Here is a 19245-nt window from a genome sequence, read left to right as displayed (position 1 = left end):
GCTTGTTTTTAAAAGACAGAGACAGAAAGTAGCCCAAGTCTCAGTTTTCTTGCTGCTTTTGCATGTACTGTCTCAGGCCCTACCTTGCTCACCTGAGGGTGAGCTCTGCTTGTAGTACCCTCAGGTTTCTGTGGATTCCTTGGACTGGAGTGTGATGTGCCATTTATCTTGTCTCTTGTTTTTTTCTGAGCTGCCTGGCATGTGGACTCATCATCAACAGAACTTTATTAGAATGCCTCCTCTGTGTAGGCATCGGTACCTAAAACTGTGGATCTGTGGATGCAACAAAGTATCTGCCATTTCCGTGGGAAGGTGGTTTGGAGAACCTCATTTGCTTATTTGGTATTCACATGTAGGTATGATCTCTAGTCTCTATATGAATTTCAGCTGCTGACATCTTGGCCCAGAGTTTGACTCTACCAGATCACTTGAGTACTGGGTATTTCTCTGAATGTAGTCCACTCTATTTTCTACCTCTGTTGTGAGTTACCAATCTTGGTATGGCTTTCTTGAGTGTGAATCACTTCACTTCGCATCTTTGTCCTTCCCCATCTTCTCCAACCCTAACCACACTCATGATTCTAGAACTTACTGTTAATACTAGTGAATTTGCCATGATGAACAACATAGTTAATTATTAGAATTTCTACCAGGGTTCTAAAAATGTCTGGTTTTAAGATTAAATTAAAAATAGTTTCTCTGAAAGGACTTAAATAGAATAGTTTCTCCTTTTTTCTGTGTCACTCTCTCTGGGATTTGGCTGCTTCTAGAACCTTATAAGGGTTTTGCTTTTGATTCAAACATTGAGAAGCACTTTAATTGTGAATGTGGATAAGATTGTGTACATGGACTTAAAATTTGAAGACAATTTTATGAAAGTTGTCTGTCTGGAGGAAAAGCCCATTTACAGAAATTATCTCAAAACTCTGATTTATATATCTGTTCTGCTTTTTTTTTTAACCACCACTGATTTGATTTTATTACTGGCACATCATGTACATTAAAATAGAAGGAAGGTGTCTACCTGTGAATTATTTAAAATTACTTCTAAGACAATATTTAGAGAATCACGTTAATGATTTGAGTACCTTTTAAAAGAAAAAAATTCAGTTTTAGTATTATGCAGAATGTTCAGACTATAATTAGGCTGGAATATATTAAATTATGCACCTTTAATCACTGTTTATACATGTCTTTCTAAGTAACATGAAATGTGATCACATTTGCTTATCATAGGCTTCATAAGCAGGATTTTCCCCTGTTATCTTTTGTTTCCAGTATCTTTACAATAAAGCATGTTAGTATGACTTTAAGTTTTTGGCCTGTTTTTAGTTACAATCAAGTAATGCTTTTGTAAGTGTGTTACCTGATTTTCAACACACTGTTTAAATAGATTGGTGTTAACACAGATGTAGCTTTAGCAGATCTTAATAATTAGTTCTCAGATTAATATCTATGTAAAAGTTTTTGTTCATCATTAATCTAACCTGTAAAAATAGTTTGTGATTTTTATATCTTGGAAAGTTATGTTTTCTCTTGGTTGAGGTACATAAAAATATATAGAATTAGAAAAAAATTATAAAGCAACTAGAGTATATCTGGAACATGAATGGAACTGTTCTTTCAGCACCATTCTGGAAAAGGTTGGCCAATGTCATCCCAGTATGGTTGATTATTTAACGAGGTGTGTACCGAATAGGTGAGATGTGTATGCTAGGAATCCTCAACTCCTAGTTTAGCACATATTTTTAGGGTAGGAGATGACGGCACTCATACTCACATTCACCATTTTAGACTTGGAAGTTTCCTTAGAGATCCTATAGTCCATAATTCTTAGTTTTTGTAAGGAAGACAACTTGTTCTACAATATTAGGGACTTCTCCAAGATCTCAAGAGACAGTCAATGTCAGAGTCAGGCTAGGAACTAGATCCCCTAATTTCTGTTCACCCACTCATTCATTAATTCATGTTAATTCATTAAACCAACAAGTAGCTCTGGGTGCCAGTTTAATTCAGGCATTCTCCCATAACTGAGGATATAACAGTGAGCAAAATGGAAAAGGCCAACTTAGCAATCTAATGAGCTACACTGAATCCAAAGGAACACACCAATTGAAAGAAATCCCCTTTTCAAAGAAGCTAGAAATGAATGGTAGGTTTTCCAAAGCTATATTTTCAGACGTTTGTTATCTTGTTATTTTGAAATGGTACGTAATTTGGAAATATGAAAGATTCTATTTGGTTAGAGTAATTGGTTGGGCTTTACGCACATTATGATTTTTTCTTTTTTCTAACGATCAAAGGCCCAGTGAATAATTTTTTTATGCCACGAAATTTGCTCAGAAGGTGAGATTAGTTTGAAGATAATTTTTCAAATGATCTGAATGAAGTGGTAATTTGAAAAATAGGTGCTATTTTGTACTTGTGTGAAGAAACTATTAAAAAGTTCTCTTCCATTTCCTTCCCCTTTCTGCTCTTCTGTTTGCTTTGTATTCTTACCTACTCTATTGGTTGGCTATTACTGCAGAAGTAGATTTCTAATTGCTACATTGTAATCATTTCTTAACATGTGGAACATTTAGGAAGGACCATGGTTATCATCTCTACATGTTCATGCGGCCATGATTGCACAGACTGTTGTTTTCTGTCTACTATGGAGAGATCTAGGATGACCATTTCAAATGCCTTTTCCTCTCTTAGGGCTGTGCAGACTTGTCTGTTTGTCTCATGGGACTTGTACAGAGGCCCCGGGTCTCTATATTCATCCAGCAGATACCATGCAGGCTCAGGTTGTGGCAGCTCAAGAGATAGAGAGTTAGACTCCTGGGGGGTGGGATAGAAAGAGAAGAAGAGAGCACATAGAAGACAGTTGTGGTTGTTCTGCAAAAATCTTACTCTTCTTTATTGAGACAGCAAAAAATTGCAAAGTTCAGGTTAGCATTTGCATAACGAATTTTAGGGCCAATGTCTATAATTTACAGTAAAAGTGTTTGAAGAAATGGAAACATTTCTTTAAAAAAAATAGTCTTTAACCTTTGTTAGTCCTTTATCTGACCCTCATATGTTTTATTATTTTTTTAAATTCATTCTTCAGCCACTAATTGAATGAGTGAAGAAAAGGTAAAGCGACAGGTTTTCATATGTGGAAAGGCCTTTTCTTAGTGTCCTTGCTAGTCTCTTGCTGTTCTCTCCTGCTGCTAACAGTAATTACTTTGCAGATGGCTCTAATTGACCCAGTAAAAGAACCGTATCTGTGTTCAGTCCTTCCCAGGCCCTGAAGTCTTTGCAGCTTCTGAGGCTTCTTTGCTCAGCTCTTACAATATGAGAACTGCTTTTGGCTTTCCAAGTTCTGAGTTACCTTATCCTAGAGTGCCTTTGCATTCAGAGTTCCAGTTCCTAGCTTGAATCTGGGTGCTGCCTTGTCTAACACCAGCCTTTTTAACAATGCCTCCACCCCAACTGATGTGCTGGCCAAAATGGACTTCTAGCCACTCCCTACCTGCATACCCCGATCCCTATCTATATGACCTGCTCTTTCCTGCTTGTATTTCCCTGTGCATATTTTGTCATGATCTTGAGCTAGCTCTGATTTCTTACTGAAAGTTCCTGATCATCTTAGTTGAAATTAATTTCCCCTTTGGGCACAGCTTGATGCTTTGTTATTTATGATATTAGGGTACAAGCTGCCTTGCTTAGTTTAGCGATGAGATTATAACCACTTTGAGGGTAGGGACTGTGTTTTATTCCTGTTTCTGTTCTCACCCACCCTTCCAGCATGAACAGTCTCCAGGTGGTCAGGGAATGTTGGAAGCATTGGCATTGAGGGGACAGGCAGCTGGCTCTGCTGCAACCCTGAGTGGTTGGTGGGGGTGGTGTTCATGTCTATGGCTCCTTTCTTTTTCTGGGTCTGAAATCAGTCATGAATGAATTCTTTTCCTAAAGGAGCTGTGTTTTTCTCCCTTTAGAAAATATAACTTGTATTATGGTTTCTTACTTTAAAAGGTCTTACATTGTCTTTGTAAAAACTTTAGGAATCATGGGTAAGCAAAAGAGAGAAAAACCGTAGAAAGTTCTTCAGGAAACAGTAGCTCACTGTTAAATTTATCTGGGTGTATATATTTGTAGGATTTTTTTCTATATGTGAAAATATGCATACAAATTTACTTTAAAAAAGTTAACAAAACATGATATTCTCTGTTTTTTTTCATTGAAGGATGTTGTGAATGTCTTTACAAGCACACATAAACCAACTCATGTCTACATTGGCAGAGAAGGGCTGTGTGCACGTGTATTTGTTCTTGTCTAGTTATTTCCCCAGAAAACCTTCATAATAGCACCTATAAGACTGTAAAAACTTTGGGATTTAAAGTGAACATGCTTTTAGGGCTTTTGGTAGTTGCCAGATTGTCCCCTAGAAAGACGAATTAACTTACGTTGCCAAGAGTAATGTGTGGAGCACTAGTTTTTCTACACTCTTGCCAGCTCTGACTGCTTTCATTCATTTTTATTTTCCAAACTGATGGGGAAGAATGGTCTATGGTTATTTTAATTTATAGGTCTTCTATTACTAGTACAATTGTACATTTATATGTGGTCAATCACCATTAGTATTTCTCGTCTTCTTTTTTCCATGAATTGCTTCTTGTTCTATTGTGAATCGCCTACCCCATGCCCTTTGCCCATGTTCTACTGGGCTGTTTACCCATTTTTTATTGGTTTTGGCTCCTTATGTTAAGGATAGCAGCCCTTGGTTTTTCATATATTTGCAAATGTTTTCTTCTCAGTTTTCCTTGAACAGTGTGTATAGTGTTTTTTAACTCATAGAAGTTAAAACATTTTTTATAGTCTCTATTATTATTTTTAGTTTCTGGGTTTAATATCATGTGTAAAAAGTCCTCTCTTAACATTCAGCTGTATTCTTGACTTCTTTTAAGACATATATTAGTATATAGTATTAGTTTGGTATAAAATACAAAGTCAGGTATAAAATACAAAAATTTGGGGTCTAACTTCCTCAAAATGTTTAGTTCTTTGTCCCAAACATATTTATTCTTTATTCATTCTCTTCTTTACCAATTTAAAATGCCATTGTTTTCATATATAAAGTTACTGATAAGAACTCAGATCTCTTTCTGGATTTTCTGTTCTGCCCTTTGGGCCGTCTCCTCAGGCCAGTGTCCTGTAGCTTGGTTTCTGGAGTAGTAATATTAGGTCCTATCATTACTCCTCTTAAACAAAAAAAAATGTTTGGATAGCTGTAAACATTTATCTTTAAGATGGACTATAGAATAATTTTGTCAAGTTGTAAAAACTTACTGAGATTTTGTTTGGAATTATGTTAAAGTTGTAGAGTATATGTACATCTATGTGTATGTACATATACGTGTATATAGCCACATAGATAATACATATATAAAATTTGCTGCTGTTTTTGTCACTATTAGTAGAAGCTTTCCCCCCAGATTATTTCTAGGTTTTTTTGTTGGTGCACCTAGAAATGTATTTTATTTTTGCTTATTTATATTGTAACTGGCTACCTTACTTAACTCATTATTTATGATGACTTTCCATTGGTTTCTTTTTCTTTTGACCGCTTCATGCATACCTGGGAAGAATGGAGCACTGTGTAAACAAATGTGCAGTTTTCCTGTATAAATTGAAAAATGGAAGAAGTAGGGAGTTCTCGTCCTAGGGTGTGGCAAGAACTGGGCTTGGAGAAGAGTTGTTTCTTTGGGACAAGGTTATCAGAAGGCAAGGAATCAGAAGGCAAGGATCTATAGCCATGTTCTACAATTTCACTATATGGGATGCCTGGTTTAATAGTTGTATAAATAAACATTGGGCATATCAGAAAGGAACCTAGAGTAGCAATGTTCAACAAAGTATGATACTCATTATTAGCTTTAAATTTGTCCATCAAAGCCTTTCAGTCATGTGCAACTGTGTTCAAAAAGGAATGCCGTCTTTATTTGGATTCAGATTTCCTTGTATTAAAAATTTTTTTGTTTCATAACTTATGGGGACCACATATGTGAGAGTAGCCAGGATTCTGTCACAGAGGAATCTCAGAATTACTGGTATACTTACAGAGATACTGGCAGCAGGTAGGAATGTTTTAGCTATGTCATATGATCTGGCTTCAAAGTTAGGGAGGAGAAATTAAGCATCTTTCATTTTTATTTAATTAAGAACATCTCTATTGAAGCCAACTCCTCAGAAGGGAACTCTTAATTGGTTACTCTCACAGGCTGATCAAGCCAGCTTGGGTGGGGGTCATCAGGGTTTACATCACCTCAAGTTTGTCCCTATTTCTCTCCTAATTCCTCCTTTCTTTTCTTCCCTGTTAATTTGCAGTCCTGCCTATGTTGCCTACTGTTATACTAGGGAGTTCTTAACTGTATTTTGGCACATGGGGCTACCACCCATGAGATGCAAGAGTGCCTACACATGAAAATTTCGGATACAACCTCTTATGTGGTTTAGGAACTCATTAAATTCCTTTTGTGACCTTCAAAGAACCTTACACCCCTACATGCTGCTTGTGCTAGGAGTGTTCTCTACCAGCTCTGTTCCTATGAAATATGCCCACATTCCCAGCCCTGGCCTAGCAGGCCATCTTTGTTTGATTTAACATAAAGGTTCTATTCAATTGATAATTACTTTTCACCCACTTAACATTATCATTTCTATACTCTTAAATTCCAACTTCTCTATGTCTACAACCTTTTAACACAGCTTAAAAGTCTTACTGTATTGCTTATACTCAAATTAGTACTATTTTCTATCTGAAACAACTTTTGGTATAAAGAGTATTTTAACTAGATGAGTCTTTTTCTTAAAACTTGACAAAAATGGTAATTGAAAAATTCGTTTTAACTTTTTAAGTCTGTTGTTTTCAAAATGGAAAGCAATGTGAAGAGAGAAGGAAAATTGTAATGTTACAAGCTTATGCTTGTATGAGTTTAAATTCTATGCCTGTCTTCATTACAATTTATAGTAATTATTTGATGAATTAAAAATATTATGTGTATAAAACAAAAAATAGAAGCTTCTAGTATAAAGAGGGAGCAGGCATGCTTCTTCATAGTACAGTGCTATTTTGCTTGAAAGCCCACGAAGCTGAGAATCCCCACAGTGACCAGCATTTGTTGTCATTTAGTGAATGAATCCAAGACCTGGTAGGGAAGGTTGCAGGAGATTTCTTGGGTGAATCTGTCAGAGGTCATTTGGGATGATCAGAGCTTGCAATATTCAGAGATGAAGCACCGTCTGACAGAGTAATTGCATGAGTGAGTTTACAGTATGAAAATGGACATTAGAAGCACTCCTTTTTTTCTAGATATAATTTAATTTTCACTCCTTGTTCACATAAATGTTGACTTCCGTTCCAGTCCCAGTTTTGCACACATATGGAAGTAACTTACATGTTTTACCACTGAGAATTGGACTAGGCTATTTGTGCTACTGTTTACTTAAGAAGAGAGACATGGCATGACCAGGAGCATGGCTGGTCAAGACCCAACAAGTACACTGTATTACAGAGAACGTGGATTCATAGCTTCTTGGCTTCCACATTTCGGACTGCTGACTCCTCTCCCAATATCTACCTCCTGATGCTATGCACTGGGAGAGAGAACCTAAGGTACCTACTCAAGTTTGTCCTAAAACAGGGGTTTTAGAAAACATAATCACAGACCCCAAAAGCAACTGGAGAAGGAAACATACAGAATGCTTGCTTAGTAGCAGCTCAGCTGTGGGGTATTTTTCACCTAATAGACTAGCCTGACCTTCCATATAGAACTTGATATGTGTACCTTAAATTTGATCATTAGGTTAGGTAACAGTATATCTCAGTTTTCCCAGGACAGTCCTTCCTGGTTTATGTCTGTTGTCCTCGCATAATTATTAATATGCCTCTTTTCACTCCCAGAAATGGACTAATTTGAATGATAAATTATATGGCTGCCCACTGGTTAGGCCTTGGTGTTTGCCACTATTGTTCCAGACTATTCCCTAACTCTCCTTGTGAAGGAATGCCCTCTTGGCCTCTAATTTACATCTGAAGATCTTATTCTGTTCCTGGCAACCTACTCAATTTCCTATAGGCTGAAGGCTCAACACATTCATTTCAGTGAATGTAGGTTTCAGAAATGGGAGGGACTTCTGGAGACTGGTAGTTAACCTATTTTATACAAGGGAGTAAGTGATTTTAAACTTATGTAGAATAAATGATTTCCTTGTGGTCCAATGTTGATCTTTCCTAATAGTCTTCTTCATAGCCCAACATAGCTGATTGTCTATGTTGTCTCATTCTGAGCAATGTGATTTGCTTGATTAGCTCACTCATAGCCTTTTTTATTTTTAATTTTTTAATTTAATTTAATTTTGGTATAATTAATCTACAATTACATGAAAGACATTATGTTTACTAGGCTTCCCCCTTCACCAAGTCCCCCCCACATACCCCTTCACAGTCACTGTCCATCAGTCTAGTAAGACGCTGTAAAATCACTACTTGTCTTCTCTGTGTTGCACAGCCCTCCCCATGCCCCCCCACACTATACATGCTAATCATAATCATAGCCTTTTCATTACAGAGTTACCTAATAAGAAAGCATGATTCTTTAAAGTAAGGGACTCAAGTTACTTTCCAAGAAACTAGAAGTCATTCACCTTTCTTGGTTAATAAGTTTTCTAGGTATTATGGATTCTTGGTAAGTAACTGGTTATTAGGAACCTTGGCTCTTCCATAATAAGCCTTCCTGTAATGGAAAATACAAATTTGGGGGAATTTTGATCACTTGGCTAATATTAGACACATCAGTCTCAAACTCAAAATCCTTTGAACATAATTTCTTAAACATTTCTTCATGATAAATCCTGGAATTAGGATAGTTTGGACCATGTTTCAGTAATAAAGATGAAGTCTGAGATTTAACACTGTAACATGTTATATCTTACTCTGATTATGGTTTAATGCAAGTTGAGCAGCTCTACTAAGTAAGCTCTTCTCCAGGTCTGATGTAGGAGCCTAGGCTGCATGCATCTTTGCAGGCTTTAAGTTTGTGGTTACCAAAGGTTTAGGGTTAGCTTCTTTACTGTCTTACTGTCTAACTTAACTCGCTTGTTGAGCTATTATAAACACAATCTGATGATTCTTTATTTCTCTCCCTTCTTATTCCTCCTCCTCCCTTCTTCATATGTTGGGTGTTTTGTTGTGTGCTCTTTTTAGGAGTGCTCCCATCTAGAGCAGTCCCTGTAGGATGCCCTGTAGAGGTGGTTTGTGGGAGGCAAATTCCCTCAACTTTTGCTTGTCTGGGAATTGTTTAATCCCTCCTTCATATTTAAATGATATTCGTGCTGGATACAGTAGTCTTGGTTCGAGGCCCTTCTGTTTCATTGCATTAAGTATATCATGCCATTCTCTTCTGGCCTGTAGGGTTTCTGTTGAGAAGTCTGATGATAGCCTGATGGGTTTTCCTTTGTAGGTAACCTTTTTTTTCTCTCTGGCTGCTTGTAATACTTTGTCCTTGTCTTTGATCTTTGCCATTTTAATTATTATGTGTCTTGGTGTTGCCCTCCTTGGATCCCTTGTCATGGGAGTTCTGTGTACCTCTGTGGTCTGAGAGGCCATTTCTTCCCCTAGTTTGGGGAAATTTTCAGCAATTATTTCTTCAAAGACATTTTCTATCCCCTTTTCTCTCTCTACTTCTTCTGGAATGCCTATAATTCTTATATTATTTCTTTTATATTGATCACTCAGCTCTCTTAAAATTCTTTCATTCCTGGAGATCCTTTTATCTCTCTCTGCATCAGCTTCTCTGCGTTCCTGTTCTCTGTTTTCTAGTCCATTAATGGTCTCTTGCATCTCGTCCATTCTGTTTTGAAGTCCTTCCAGAGCTTGTTTTATTTCTGAATTCTCCTTCCTTAGTTCTTGCATATTTCTCTGCAAGTCCATCAGCATGGTTATGACTTTTGTTTTGAATTCTTTTTCAGGTAGACTGGCTAAATCTATCTCCCCAGATTCCTTCTCAGGGGAAGATGTAGCAGATGCCGAAGCTGTCTGGGTTAGTCTTGTCTGAATCATATTTTTTTGCCTTTTCATGTTGACAGGTGCTATTGACTGTCAGCTGGGAGGGCCAAACTTTTCACTTGCTACTGGCCTTTCTTTACTGGGGCAACTGCGACCCCTAGTGGCTTGTGTTGGGTAATTGCGTGTAGAGTGGGTCTTTGTGTCTTGCCTGGCCGGGAGGGAGAAATTTCCCTTTCTGTGGGCGGAATTTGTCTCAGGCTGCTTCTCTGCTTTCGCAGCGCCCGGTGGGGTGATGGATGGGGGGGCTGCTTGACTGTTTGCCTCTGTGAGGGGTCTCAGAGCTGTTGCCCAGGGGGTTAGTGCACCCGGTTTTCCCTGTAATTTCCAGCTGCTGTACTGTGACCTGTGTTGTTTCCGTCAAGCTGTTAAGTCCCTGTCCCTTTAAGACTTTCAAAAAGCCCCCGCTTTTCTTTGTCACAGGGGCATCAGCTTCAGCACCCGCTCTGAGGTCTTACCCCCTGTTCTCCCAGTATCCAGGGCCCCCTGGGCATATACTGTGTCTGCGCTCTGGCCCGGATGGCTGGGGCTGGGTGCTCGGCAGTCCTGGGCTCCGTCTCCCTCCCGCTCTGCCTATTGTTCTCCCGCCGGGAGCTGGGGGGAGGGGCGCTCGGGTCCCGCCGGGCCGGGGCTTGTATCTTACCCCTTTCACCAGTCGCTGGGTTCTCGCTGGTGTAGCTGCAGTCTGGCCACTGTCCTGCGTCTTCTGGTCTCTCTTTTAGGGCTAGTTGTGTTTGTTGTATTTTCAAAAGTATATATGTTTTTGGGAGGAGATTCCCACTGTCCTACTCACGCCGCCATGTTGGCTCCTGCATGCATCTTATAAGCTATCCTATCTGGGGCATGTGGCTTCCAGGGTTGCCATGGAAGAGAGCTTGGATGACCATGTATGGATTTTAATGGTCACACTAAAGAATGAGATATCACTTCCCCACATATCTCATGAGCCATAATTCAATCTCTTGGCCCCACCCTACCTGCTGGGAAAGCTGCGAGGCATGGTTTTACTGTTCCAGGAAGGGGAAAGTGAAATGGGATTTGGTAGGTACATGGCGTTGTTTCTGCCATAGTTCTCTTCATTGATCTGCTTCTTGGCTCCTTTGCCATGTTTAATAGTCTTACCATTCTCCTGCTCTTAGCGTACAGCACCTTCAAGGTGCTCACTCCTGTGAGTGAAATCACATATTTTGAGTAAAATCACATTCAGTCTGACTCTGGAGTTCATGTTCTTTTCACTACCTCTGTGGTGCAGATTCATCATGAAGGTTCAGAGTGAGGGGTTCAAGAGAATTTCCCCATTCTGATTCTTCAACTCTCTTCCCTCTTGCTTTGAACTTAAACCCACATTTATCCTTTTCTTCCAAGGATCACTCCTCTTTTACCAGTTAACCAGTATGAGAAGCACTGGAGTAGCCATGGTGTATAGCTTTTCTGAAACGGAAATGATTAGAAGAAGGGTGTTTATTTCAGAACTTAGGATGTTTGGAAACTCCTTTTTATCAATTCCTGCAGAAATGATTAGATTTCCCAGAACCAAACACCCAACTGGCTGATCAGCAAAATAAAATGACAGTTATTGCTTGGGACCACAATTGCTAAAAATAGATCAGTGTTGACATGTTAGAACATTCTGTTTCTAACAGGAAATTGTGCTAGGGAAACTACAGAGAGCAGAGGTGGAGGAAAGGCCATGAAGATAATCTGGAAGCAGAGATGGCCAAACAACTCATCCTTAGGCATTCAAAGATATATAGATTACCTGTCCCTTCTCTGCTGGGTGGGACTAGAGACACACTGCCCAATTCCTATTCAGTTCTTCCTTTCCACTGTTACTTGTCCATTGCTGGAAGGGTTCTTATTTCAGAATTGCATCAAGAATCTTACAATTAATTAGCTTACATTTTAGTTGACACTGATTTACTTTCAGGGAGATTACAAATAATATTTTAGCCTGAGATGCTTTGTGCTGATTTGTTTAGAGTTGCATTCTTCATCCCAGCTTCCCAGCACTTGGCATGGACTTGGCATAGAGTAGATGTTGGTAGGTGTTTGCTTGCTCAGCAAATGTTGATTAAGGGCTTACTATGCACTAGGCATTATGTTAGATGCTAAGGATGCTGTGATGAGTGAAAGAAACCATTTTAAGGGAGGGATTGCTGTGGTCAGGGAGGAAAGGGTGGAACAAATGGGGATGCAGTGCTCCTTTACAGGGGGAGAAGAGTGGAGAAATGTGGTGGTGAGGAGCATATGGTTTCAAGTCCAGCTCAGTGTCTGTCATAGGCACCTAGAAAAGTAGCTGTTTTGCTTCTTTATGAATCTCAAATGCAGGAGGTACTGGAAGTAGTTATTTCCATGGATGAAAAAGGCCCTTTAAGAGGAGGTACATAGGATAATTAAGGTGACTTTTATCAGATTTGGGAGTTAATGGTTACACTGCTGTTGTGGGTCCTTTTAATAACAAGCAAAAGAAGTGGTCTAAAATAACTTCGCTTCCAACTTTCAGACATGCTCTAGTGATTGTGTGGTTGAGAATTTTGAAGATAATGAGAGGTAGAGAGAGGTAATTAGAAGACAGTTAGTGAAAGCTCTCTGCCTCTTGGTGTTGCAGAAGCATTCCTCAGAGAAATGTTCCCGTCAACAGCCCTGTTTATGTATATTCACAGTGCTGGGAGCTGACTTAATTAAGTAGAAATGAAAGAAGTTTCTGCACCCTGTCAGGTATTCCCTAGTATGTAGAGTTAAGAATTGTCATTACTTTGAATATTAGATTTTTAAGAGAGAATGAGTAGTACCATAATTTAGTTTCCAATGTAGAATCATCAATAGATACACATTTGATTAGTAATTTCAATAAGAAAAAACCTTCCAGGGTGCAAGCACCTGCTTGCTCTCTGTGTTGTAAGGGTTACCCTTCAGCTCACCCAGGACTCCACGCTGGATGCACACCCGGCTCTCCCCTCTGTTGACTGGCTCTGAGCCTCCCCATCCTGCTCGCTGGATCATTTTAACACTGTATCAGGTGCACTCTCAAAATGATGTGGAGTCATTGAGTCCTCCCCTACTTCTCTTAAAGAAGTGGTGTCAAGGTTCCCTAACAAGAAAACCTACTATTATGCAGAATTATAGAAAATAGAAGGGACCTGGGGAATCCTCTGCTCTAATCCTTGCTTTGGCAGAAGAGGAAATGGAGGCCTCAGTTTAGGGCCGATATCCGGCTCACAGTAGAACCTACTATTGTCCTTCCATTACCATTAGGATTACATGAGTTCATACCTTTATAGTCCTTAGAACAGTGTCTATGACGTAGTAAGTGCTCAATGAATTTGAGTTATATCTTGTTATGCTTATTTCTAGTGGCAGAGCCCAAACAGGAACCCAGATGCCCAACAGTCCAGAGTTCTTTCAGGAACTTATATTTGGTATTTCCCATAATATAGAGAGAAATGCATTTGAAGAGGTTGAGTTAAGATAAAAACAGTGACAGCCTCCATACCCATTCCTGAGCATGCACTCAGTGCTGAATTCTGGGCCAAGCACTGCATGTGGCCGCTTGCATTGACTCCCAAATGTCCTCTGGGAGTCACAGTCTTTATTGTCTCCATTTGACCCAGGTAAAGGCTGAGTTGGGTAAGGTGCCCATGGTCACACCACTTAATAAGGGCTAGGCTAGGCTTTAAACCCTGCTTTGTCCACCTCCAAAGTCTATGGAGACTTTTATTATTTTATTCCAGGAGTTGACAAACTATGGCCTGCAGGCCAAATCTGGCATACATACCTGTTTTTGTACAGTCCTCAAGCTAAGAACATTTTTTACTTTTTACAATGGTTGGAAAAAAATTAAAGAAGAAAAATGTTTCATAACACATGAAAATTATGTGAAATTCAAATTTCCATGTCCGTAAGTGAAGCTGTATCGGGAACCCAGCCATTCTCGCTTGTGGACATGTTGCCCGTGGCTGGTTTTGTGATCCAACCACAGAACTGAGTGGTTGTGATAGAGACCATGTGGCCTGAAAGCTCTCAAATGTTCACTATCTGGCCTTTGTACCTCAGAGATTGTGTTTTCAGAGTCCAGTTATTTCGAGAATAACAGTGAGTTATTTATAGGGCTTCTGTCCCCCTATTACCTGCCCTTTTTTGTTCATCTCAAATTAATTAACATCACAGTCAAATGATGACTCTTGTGTGTAAAAGGAGTTCATCCTTAAATTACCTTTGCTTTGTCTTTTTTTAACAGATTGAGGAATGGCCTGTTCCTGGATAACCTTTGATGCTCTTGATGGCAGCCTGTTTGTTCTTATCATGGACTGCCGCTATCTGTGGTTACATATCCCTCATGTCCATTTATTCAGCTGATTATTTTCAAACCTCCAAGTGTCTCAGATGCAGAAATCACTCTATTTTCTTTTGTTCTTTCTTTTCTATTCTGTAGTGGTTTGCTGTCTTCCGATTATGTGGAGATTCACTACGAAAATGGGAAACCACATTACTCTAAGGTACGGTTAATAGCATGTGGAAATCCTGAAGCATAAATATACTTCATCATAAAGCTGTTCATTGCACACTGCACTGCTTTGAGTTCTATCTCCATAAAATCATCTTATACATATTGTAGTACTCTTTTACAAGGGTACTGATTTTAAATCTTAAATAAGTTTAAGATAAACTCATTAAAACTTACGAATGTTTGAAGTAACAGAGATCCTATATAAAGCCAATAAAGAAATGTTTATTGTTTTGGTTAGACATACAGTATTTTATGTAAGTGAATGGTATAAAGAGCTATATAACCAGGCTCGTGATCATAGAATCTGAATTGTGGGACAGGATCGGTTGTCAGAATGACTATTTAGTCCAAGTGACTTTGGTGTCTGCGAAGGATAGAGAACAGGTTGGGGAAGGAGGATTCAGGGAACACTGTACCTGTTAATCTTTGGAACAATTCTTTGAGGTGGATTTTATTATTCTTCATGTGCAAAGGAAAAAATTGAGGGATAGAGAGAGCAAATTAACCTGTTCAAGGCCACCAGCCACTGTAATATAGAGGTAATTGGTTACTGGATTTCCTTCAGATGAGGATTGGCTGTTCTCTTCATAGAGAATCAATAAGGAGCAAGTGAGTTTTCATGAAAATGAGAGAGATTATTATATGTAAAGAACACAGTGAGCTCTACCAGGCACAGCAAAAATCTCTGGAATGGCTACATCCAGAGACTGAGTTGTAGGAAGGCCACAGAATACTCTTGAGCCTAGTAGGGTCTGTGGGCACCACATGCATGGCAGCAGAAACAAAGAAATGAAACAAAGTGGGGAAAGTTTGGATTTTTTTTTTTCTAGATTACTAACAAGTCTCAGCACAAAAGTAGATCTTTTGAGAACGGCTTGCTGGTTTGTGAGCATTGACTACTGGGTTTGTCAGTATGAGAGCCTCTCAACAAATATTTATAGGTGGCCTTAATTATAAATACTGCCCAGGAGGTCATGGAATTCCTCAGGATTTATAATTGTCCAATTAACAGTGGGCACATTTATGATTTGATGTGTGTGGTAAACCTTTGAATTTTATGCCACAGATGAAGAACTTCCACGTATTGCTTTTACTGTTCTGTCAGTTCTTGCCTTAGGCAGCATCTGGGGGATTGTTGAATCTCCCTAAAAGTTAATGCAGTGGAAAGCGAGCAGAAATGCTAAAGCAAGTGCAGGGACGGTGCTTCCTGGCATTTATACAAACCAAAGCTTCTGTTAGCTGTGCCAGGGCTGAGCGCTCTGCGGATGCTGAATCATGATTCTGGAGTGGAGACTCAGCAAATGGGCCACCCTTGCAGGCGGCAGTAACCTGATCCAAGCTTCTCACTAAGACAGTTCAGGGTTTTTTTGGGAAGCAGATAGCTAATTGGCCTCCAGAGGTCATCTGAGGTTCCAAAAGGAGGCCTCGTCATTGGTAAGACACACCGTATCTCCTATCAGCTGTAACAAAAATCAAAAACAAAGTGTATTTCAACTCTGGCAAAATGGTAGTTTGTTTTTGTGCTCATTGTTTTCCCCTTATTTATGACCCATTTTTCTCCAAATAACTCATAAACCCAAACTTAACTTGCTTCATATATAATGAATTGTGACAGTCTGTTTTGTATGTGTCTGATTTAATACCAAACTAATACTATGTGCTAATATATGCTTTAAAATGAATCCAGAAATACAGCTGAATGTTAAGAGAGGACTTTTTGCACATGGTATTAAACCCAGAAGTTATATATAATAATAGTGAAGATTATAAAAAATGTTTTAATGTCCATGAATTAAAAATACCATAAACATATTCAGCCATAAGAAGAAAACAAATCCTACCATTTACAACAACATGGATGGAGCTAGAGGGTATTATGCTCGGTGAAATAAGCCAGGCAGAGAAAGACAAGTACCAAATGACTTCACTCATCTGTGGAGCAGAAGGACAAAGCAAAAACTGAAGAACAAAACAGCAGCAGACTCACAGAACCCAAGAATGGACTAACAGTTGCCAAAGGGAAAGGGACTGGGGAGGATGGGTGGGAAGGGAGGGATAAGGGGAATAAGGGGCATTACGATTAGCACACATAATGTAGGGGGATAGGCACCAGGAAGGCAGTATAGCACAGAGAAGACAAGTAGTGATTCTATAGCATCTTAGTACGCTGATGGACAGTGACTGTAATGCAGTATATGGTGGGGACTTGATAATGGGGAGAGTCTAGTAACCACAATGTTGCTCATATAATTGTATGTTAATGATACCAAAAAAAAAAAAACACCCCACCATAAACACAATTTCAAGGAAAACTGAGAAAACTCTTGGAAAATACATGAAACACCAAGGGTTGTTATCCTTAGCATAAGGAGCTAAAACGAAGTAAAAAGAGATAAATAGCTCAATAGAAAGTGGGCAAAGGACATGGGCACCAAGATGGTATGGTGCACACTATCTTGTAGCAGGATCTTTTTAACCTAACAATATTATAAGCATGCATTATATAATGTTCTAAACTTTTATTTTTTAAAATGTATAGTATTCTTTCTTATTCATTTACTACAGTTTGTTTAATCTCATAGTAATAGATGTTTTGATTGTTTCAAGTCTTTCACTATACAAATAACTAAGGAAAAGTCCTTCAAGGTACATTTTTAACACATCTTTAAAAAAGTTTCTCGTGCATATTGATGGTTATTCTTTCTGAAAGTTCACATAAATTCATGCTACCACTACCAGTACATACATACTAAAAAAGGTTTCTTTTTCAGCTTCACATTGTATTACATATTGCTTAAGAAAATCTCTGTACAGACCACCAGCAAAGGAAATTAACGTGTAAGACTGGGTAGGTTAAATAAACCTGTTTTTACACAATGTTTTTACACAACCTTTCTTCCAAAGATGTAGAACTATTTATAGACAAATACATGCACCTGTGCCCACACACATACTATTATTCACATGACTATAGGGGAATAGAATCACTGATGGCCTATTTGGCTTTGAACTTGACTATAAATGTGGACTTTTAACATAAACAAAGTAATGAATCCACACTTTGAAGAATCTTGTCCAGGTTTTACCCCTTTACCTCTATCAAGTCCCTACCTAGTTCCCACTTCTAGCTAGGAGGCTAATGTCTTTAGGCATTTAAATTTACTGGACAAAAGTGAGTTCAAAGGGCTTCTTTCCTTGTGAAGCATATATAGGAACTGGAGAGGTCAATAAATTAAGTAGGCAAAATAGAATAGATGCCAGGTATCACTAAATTCATGTGGAAGAACTTCTGTTCTCCACCTGACAGAGCGATAGCTTTTGTTAGAGTTCTTATCACAGTGCTTTACACAATGTGTATAAGAGAACAATTTTGTTGATTTGTTGATCAACTTTGTTGATGAACCTATTAAAAACAAGTAAATTTTTAGCATTTTAGTTCTTATGAAAGAATTAGACATCAATATAACAGTATACAAGTACTTTTCAAATTTATCCTATTTCTACTAAGTCCCATTAACTTTATAGTATTTGCTAATACTTTGTTCTCTCTTATGTTCATAAAATAAATTGCCACCTGGCCAGCAGTGGAAGACTGAATAGACACAGTGCTCCTATCCCTACTTCCCACTGCCTTATAACTCTGTACCGTTACTGGCTGGGGAAAATGTGCTTTCCTAGTTTTGTTTTCTCACCCTCGCTTCTTCCTGTCCCTTACCCCTGCCCAGAAAAGAAGAGTGGCTTTTAACTAATGGGAAGGTGCTGGGCATGTCTGGCTAGTCCCTTCGTCTCTTCTTTAGTGAGATCCACCTCCCTATGGGAAGAGCACGTTATCTCTACTTCTCCATGCTCTAAGTTGTACTGTGGCAGCCCATGTGTGTGTGTGTGTGTCTGTGTGTGTGTATGTTTGGAGGGAAGCTGTGCTGTCCCATCGTGTCTGTGCCTGGGTGGGTAAGTCTAGCTAACTCAGGGTTGCAGCATCATAGGCCTATTCGCTTCTCAGCTAATTGCCTCCTCCAGTGCAGTGCTGTCTGAAGTGAACATGGTACTTTGATCTCTGTGTCAGTCCTGTGTAACTCTCTCATTTGGTTTTAAACTTTGGTGGCTAACACTTCACAGCCACTGGGATAGTTATGATCACAATGCTGGACAATAGCAAGTGCTGGTGAGGCTTTAAAGAACTGGGACCCCCATACACTTGCAGGAATGTAAACGGTGGAGCTGCTTTGGGAAACTCAGAAGGTTAAGCACAGAGTTACCTTACTTCCCAGCAATTCTGCTCCTAGGTATATATCCAAGTGAATTGAAAGCATACTTCCAAACAAAAGCTTGTACATGGATGTTCATAGCAGCATTATTCATAATAGCAAAAAAGCATAAGCCACCCAGATGTCCATCAACTGATGACTAAACAAAAGGTGGTATATCCACATAAGGGAATATTACTCAGCCATAAAAAGTAATAAAGTACTGATACATGGATGAATCTTATAAACGTGTTAAGTGAAAGAAGCCAGTCACAAAGGACCACATGTTGTGTGATTCCATTTACTTGAAATGATTTACTTTACTTGCCGGAATAGGCAAACCCATAGAGACCAAAAGTAGATTGGTGGTTGCTCCAGGCTGAAGGGTAAGGAGGAATGGGGAG

The 19245-nt window shown here is 39.0% G+C and overlaps 1 protein-coding gene across 7 annotated transcripts in view; it reads left to right on the top strand.

Moving 5' to 3' along the window:
* Positions 1-19245, top strand: part of ADAM23 (ADAM metallopeptidase domain 23) — a 174538-nt gene that overhangs the window by 67795 nt on the left and 87498 nt on the right. For all 7 annotated transcript variants that reach the window (XR_005033158.2, XM_036928005.2, XM_036928003.2 and 4 more), the window contains exon 4: positions 14523-14586. Coding sequence is in view for 6 of the 7 variants with exons in the window: in XM_036928005.2 (XP_036783900.2) it covers positions 14523-14586 (64 nt within the window). In the remaining variant the exon portion in view is untranslated. The remainder of the gene's footprint in view (positions 1-14522; positions 14587-19245) is intronic.

The sequence above is a fragment of the Manis pentadactyla genome, chromosome 6, assembly GCF_030020395.1.
Source record: "Manis pentadactyla isolate mManPen7 chromosome 6, mManPen7.hap1, whole genome shotgun sequence".
NCBI classification, from domain to species: Eukaryota; Metazoa; Chordata; class Mammalia; order Pholidota; family Manidae; genus Manis; species Manis pentadactyla.
Note: the sequence above shows the minus strand (reverse complement) of the source record. Positions and strands in the feature narration are given on the sequence as shown.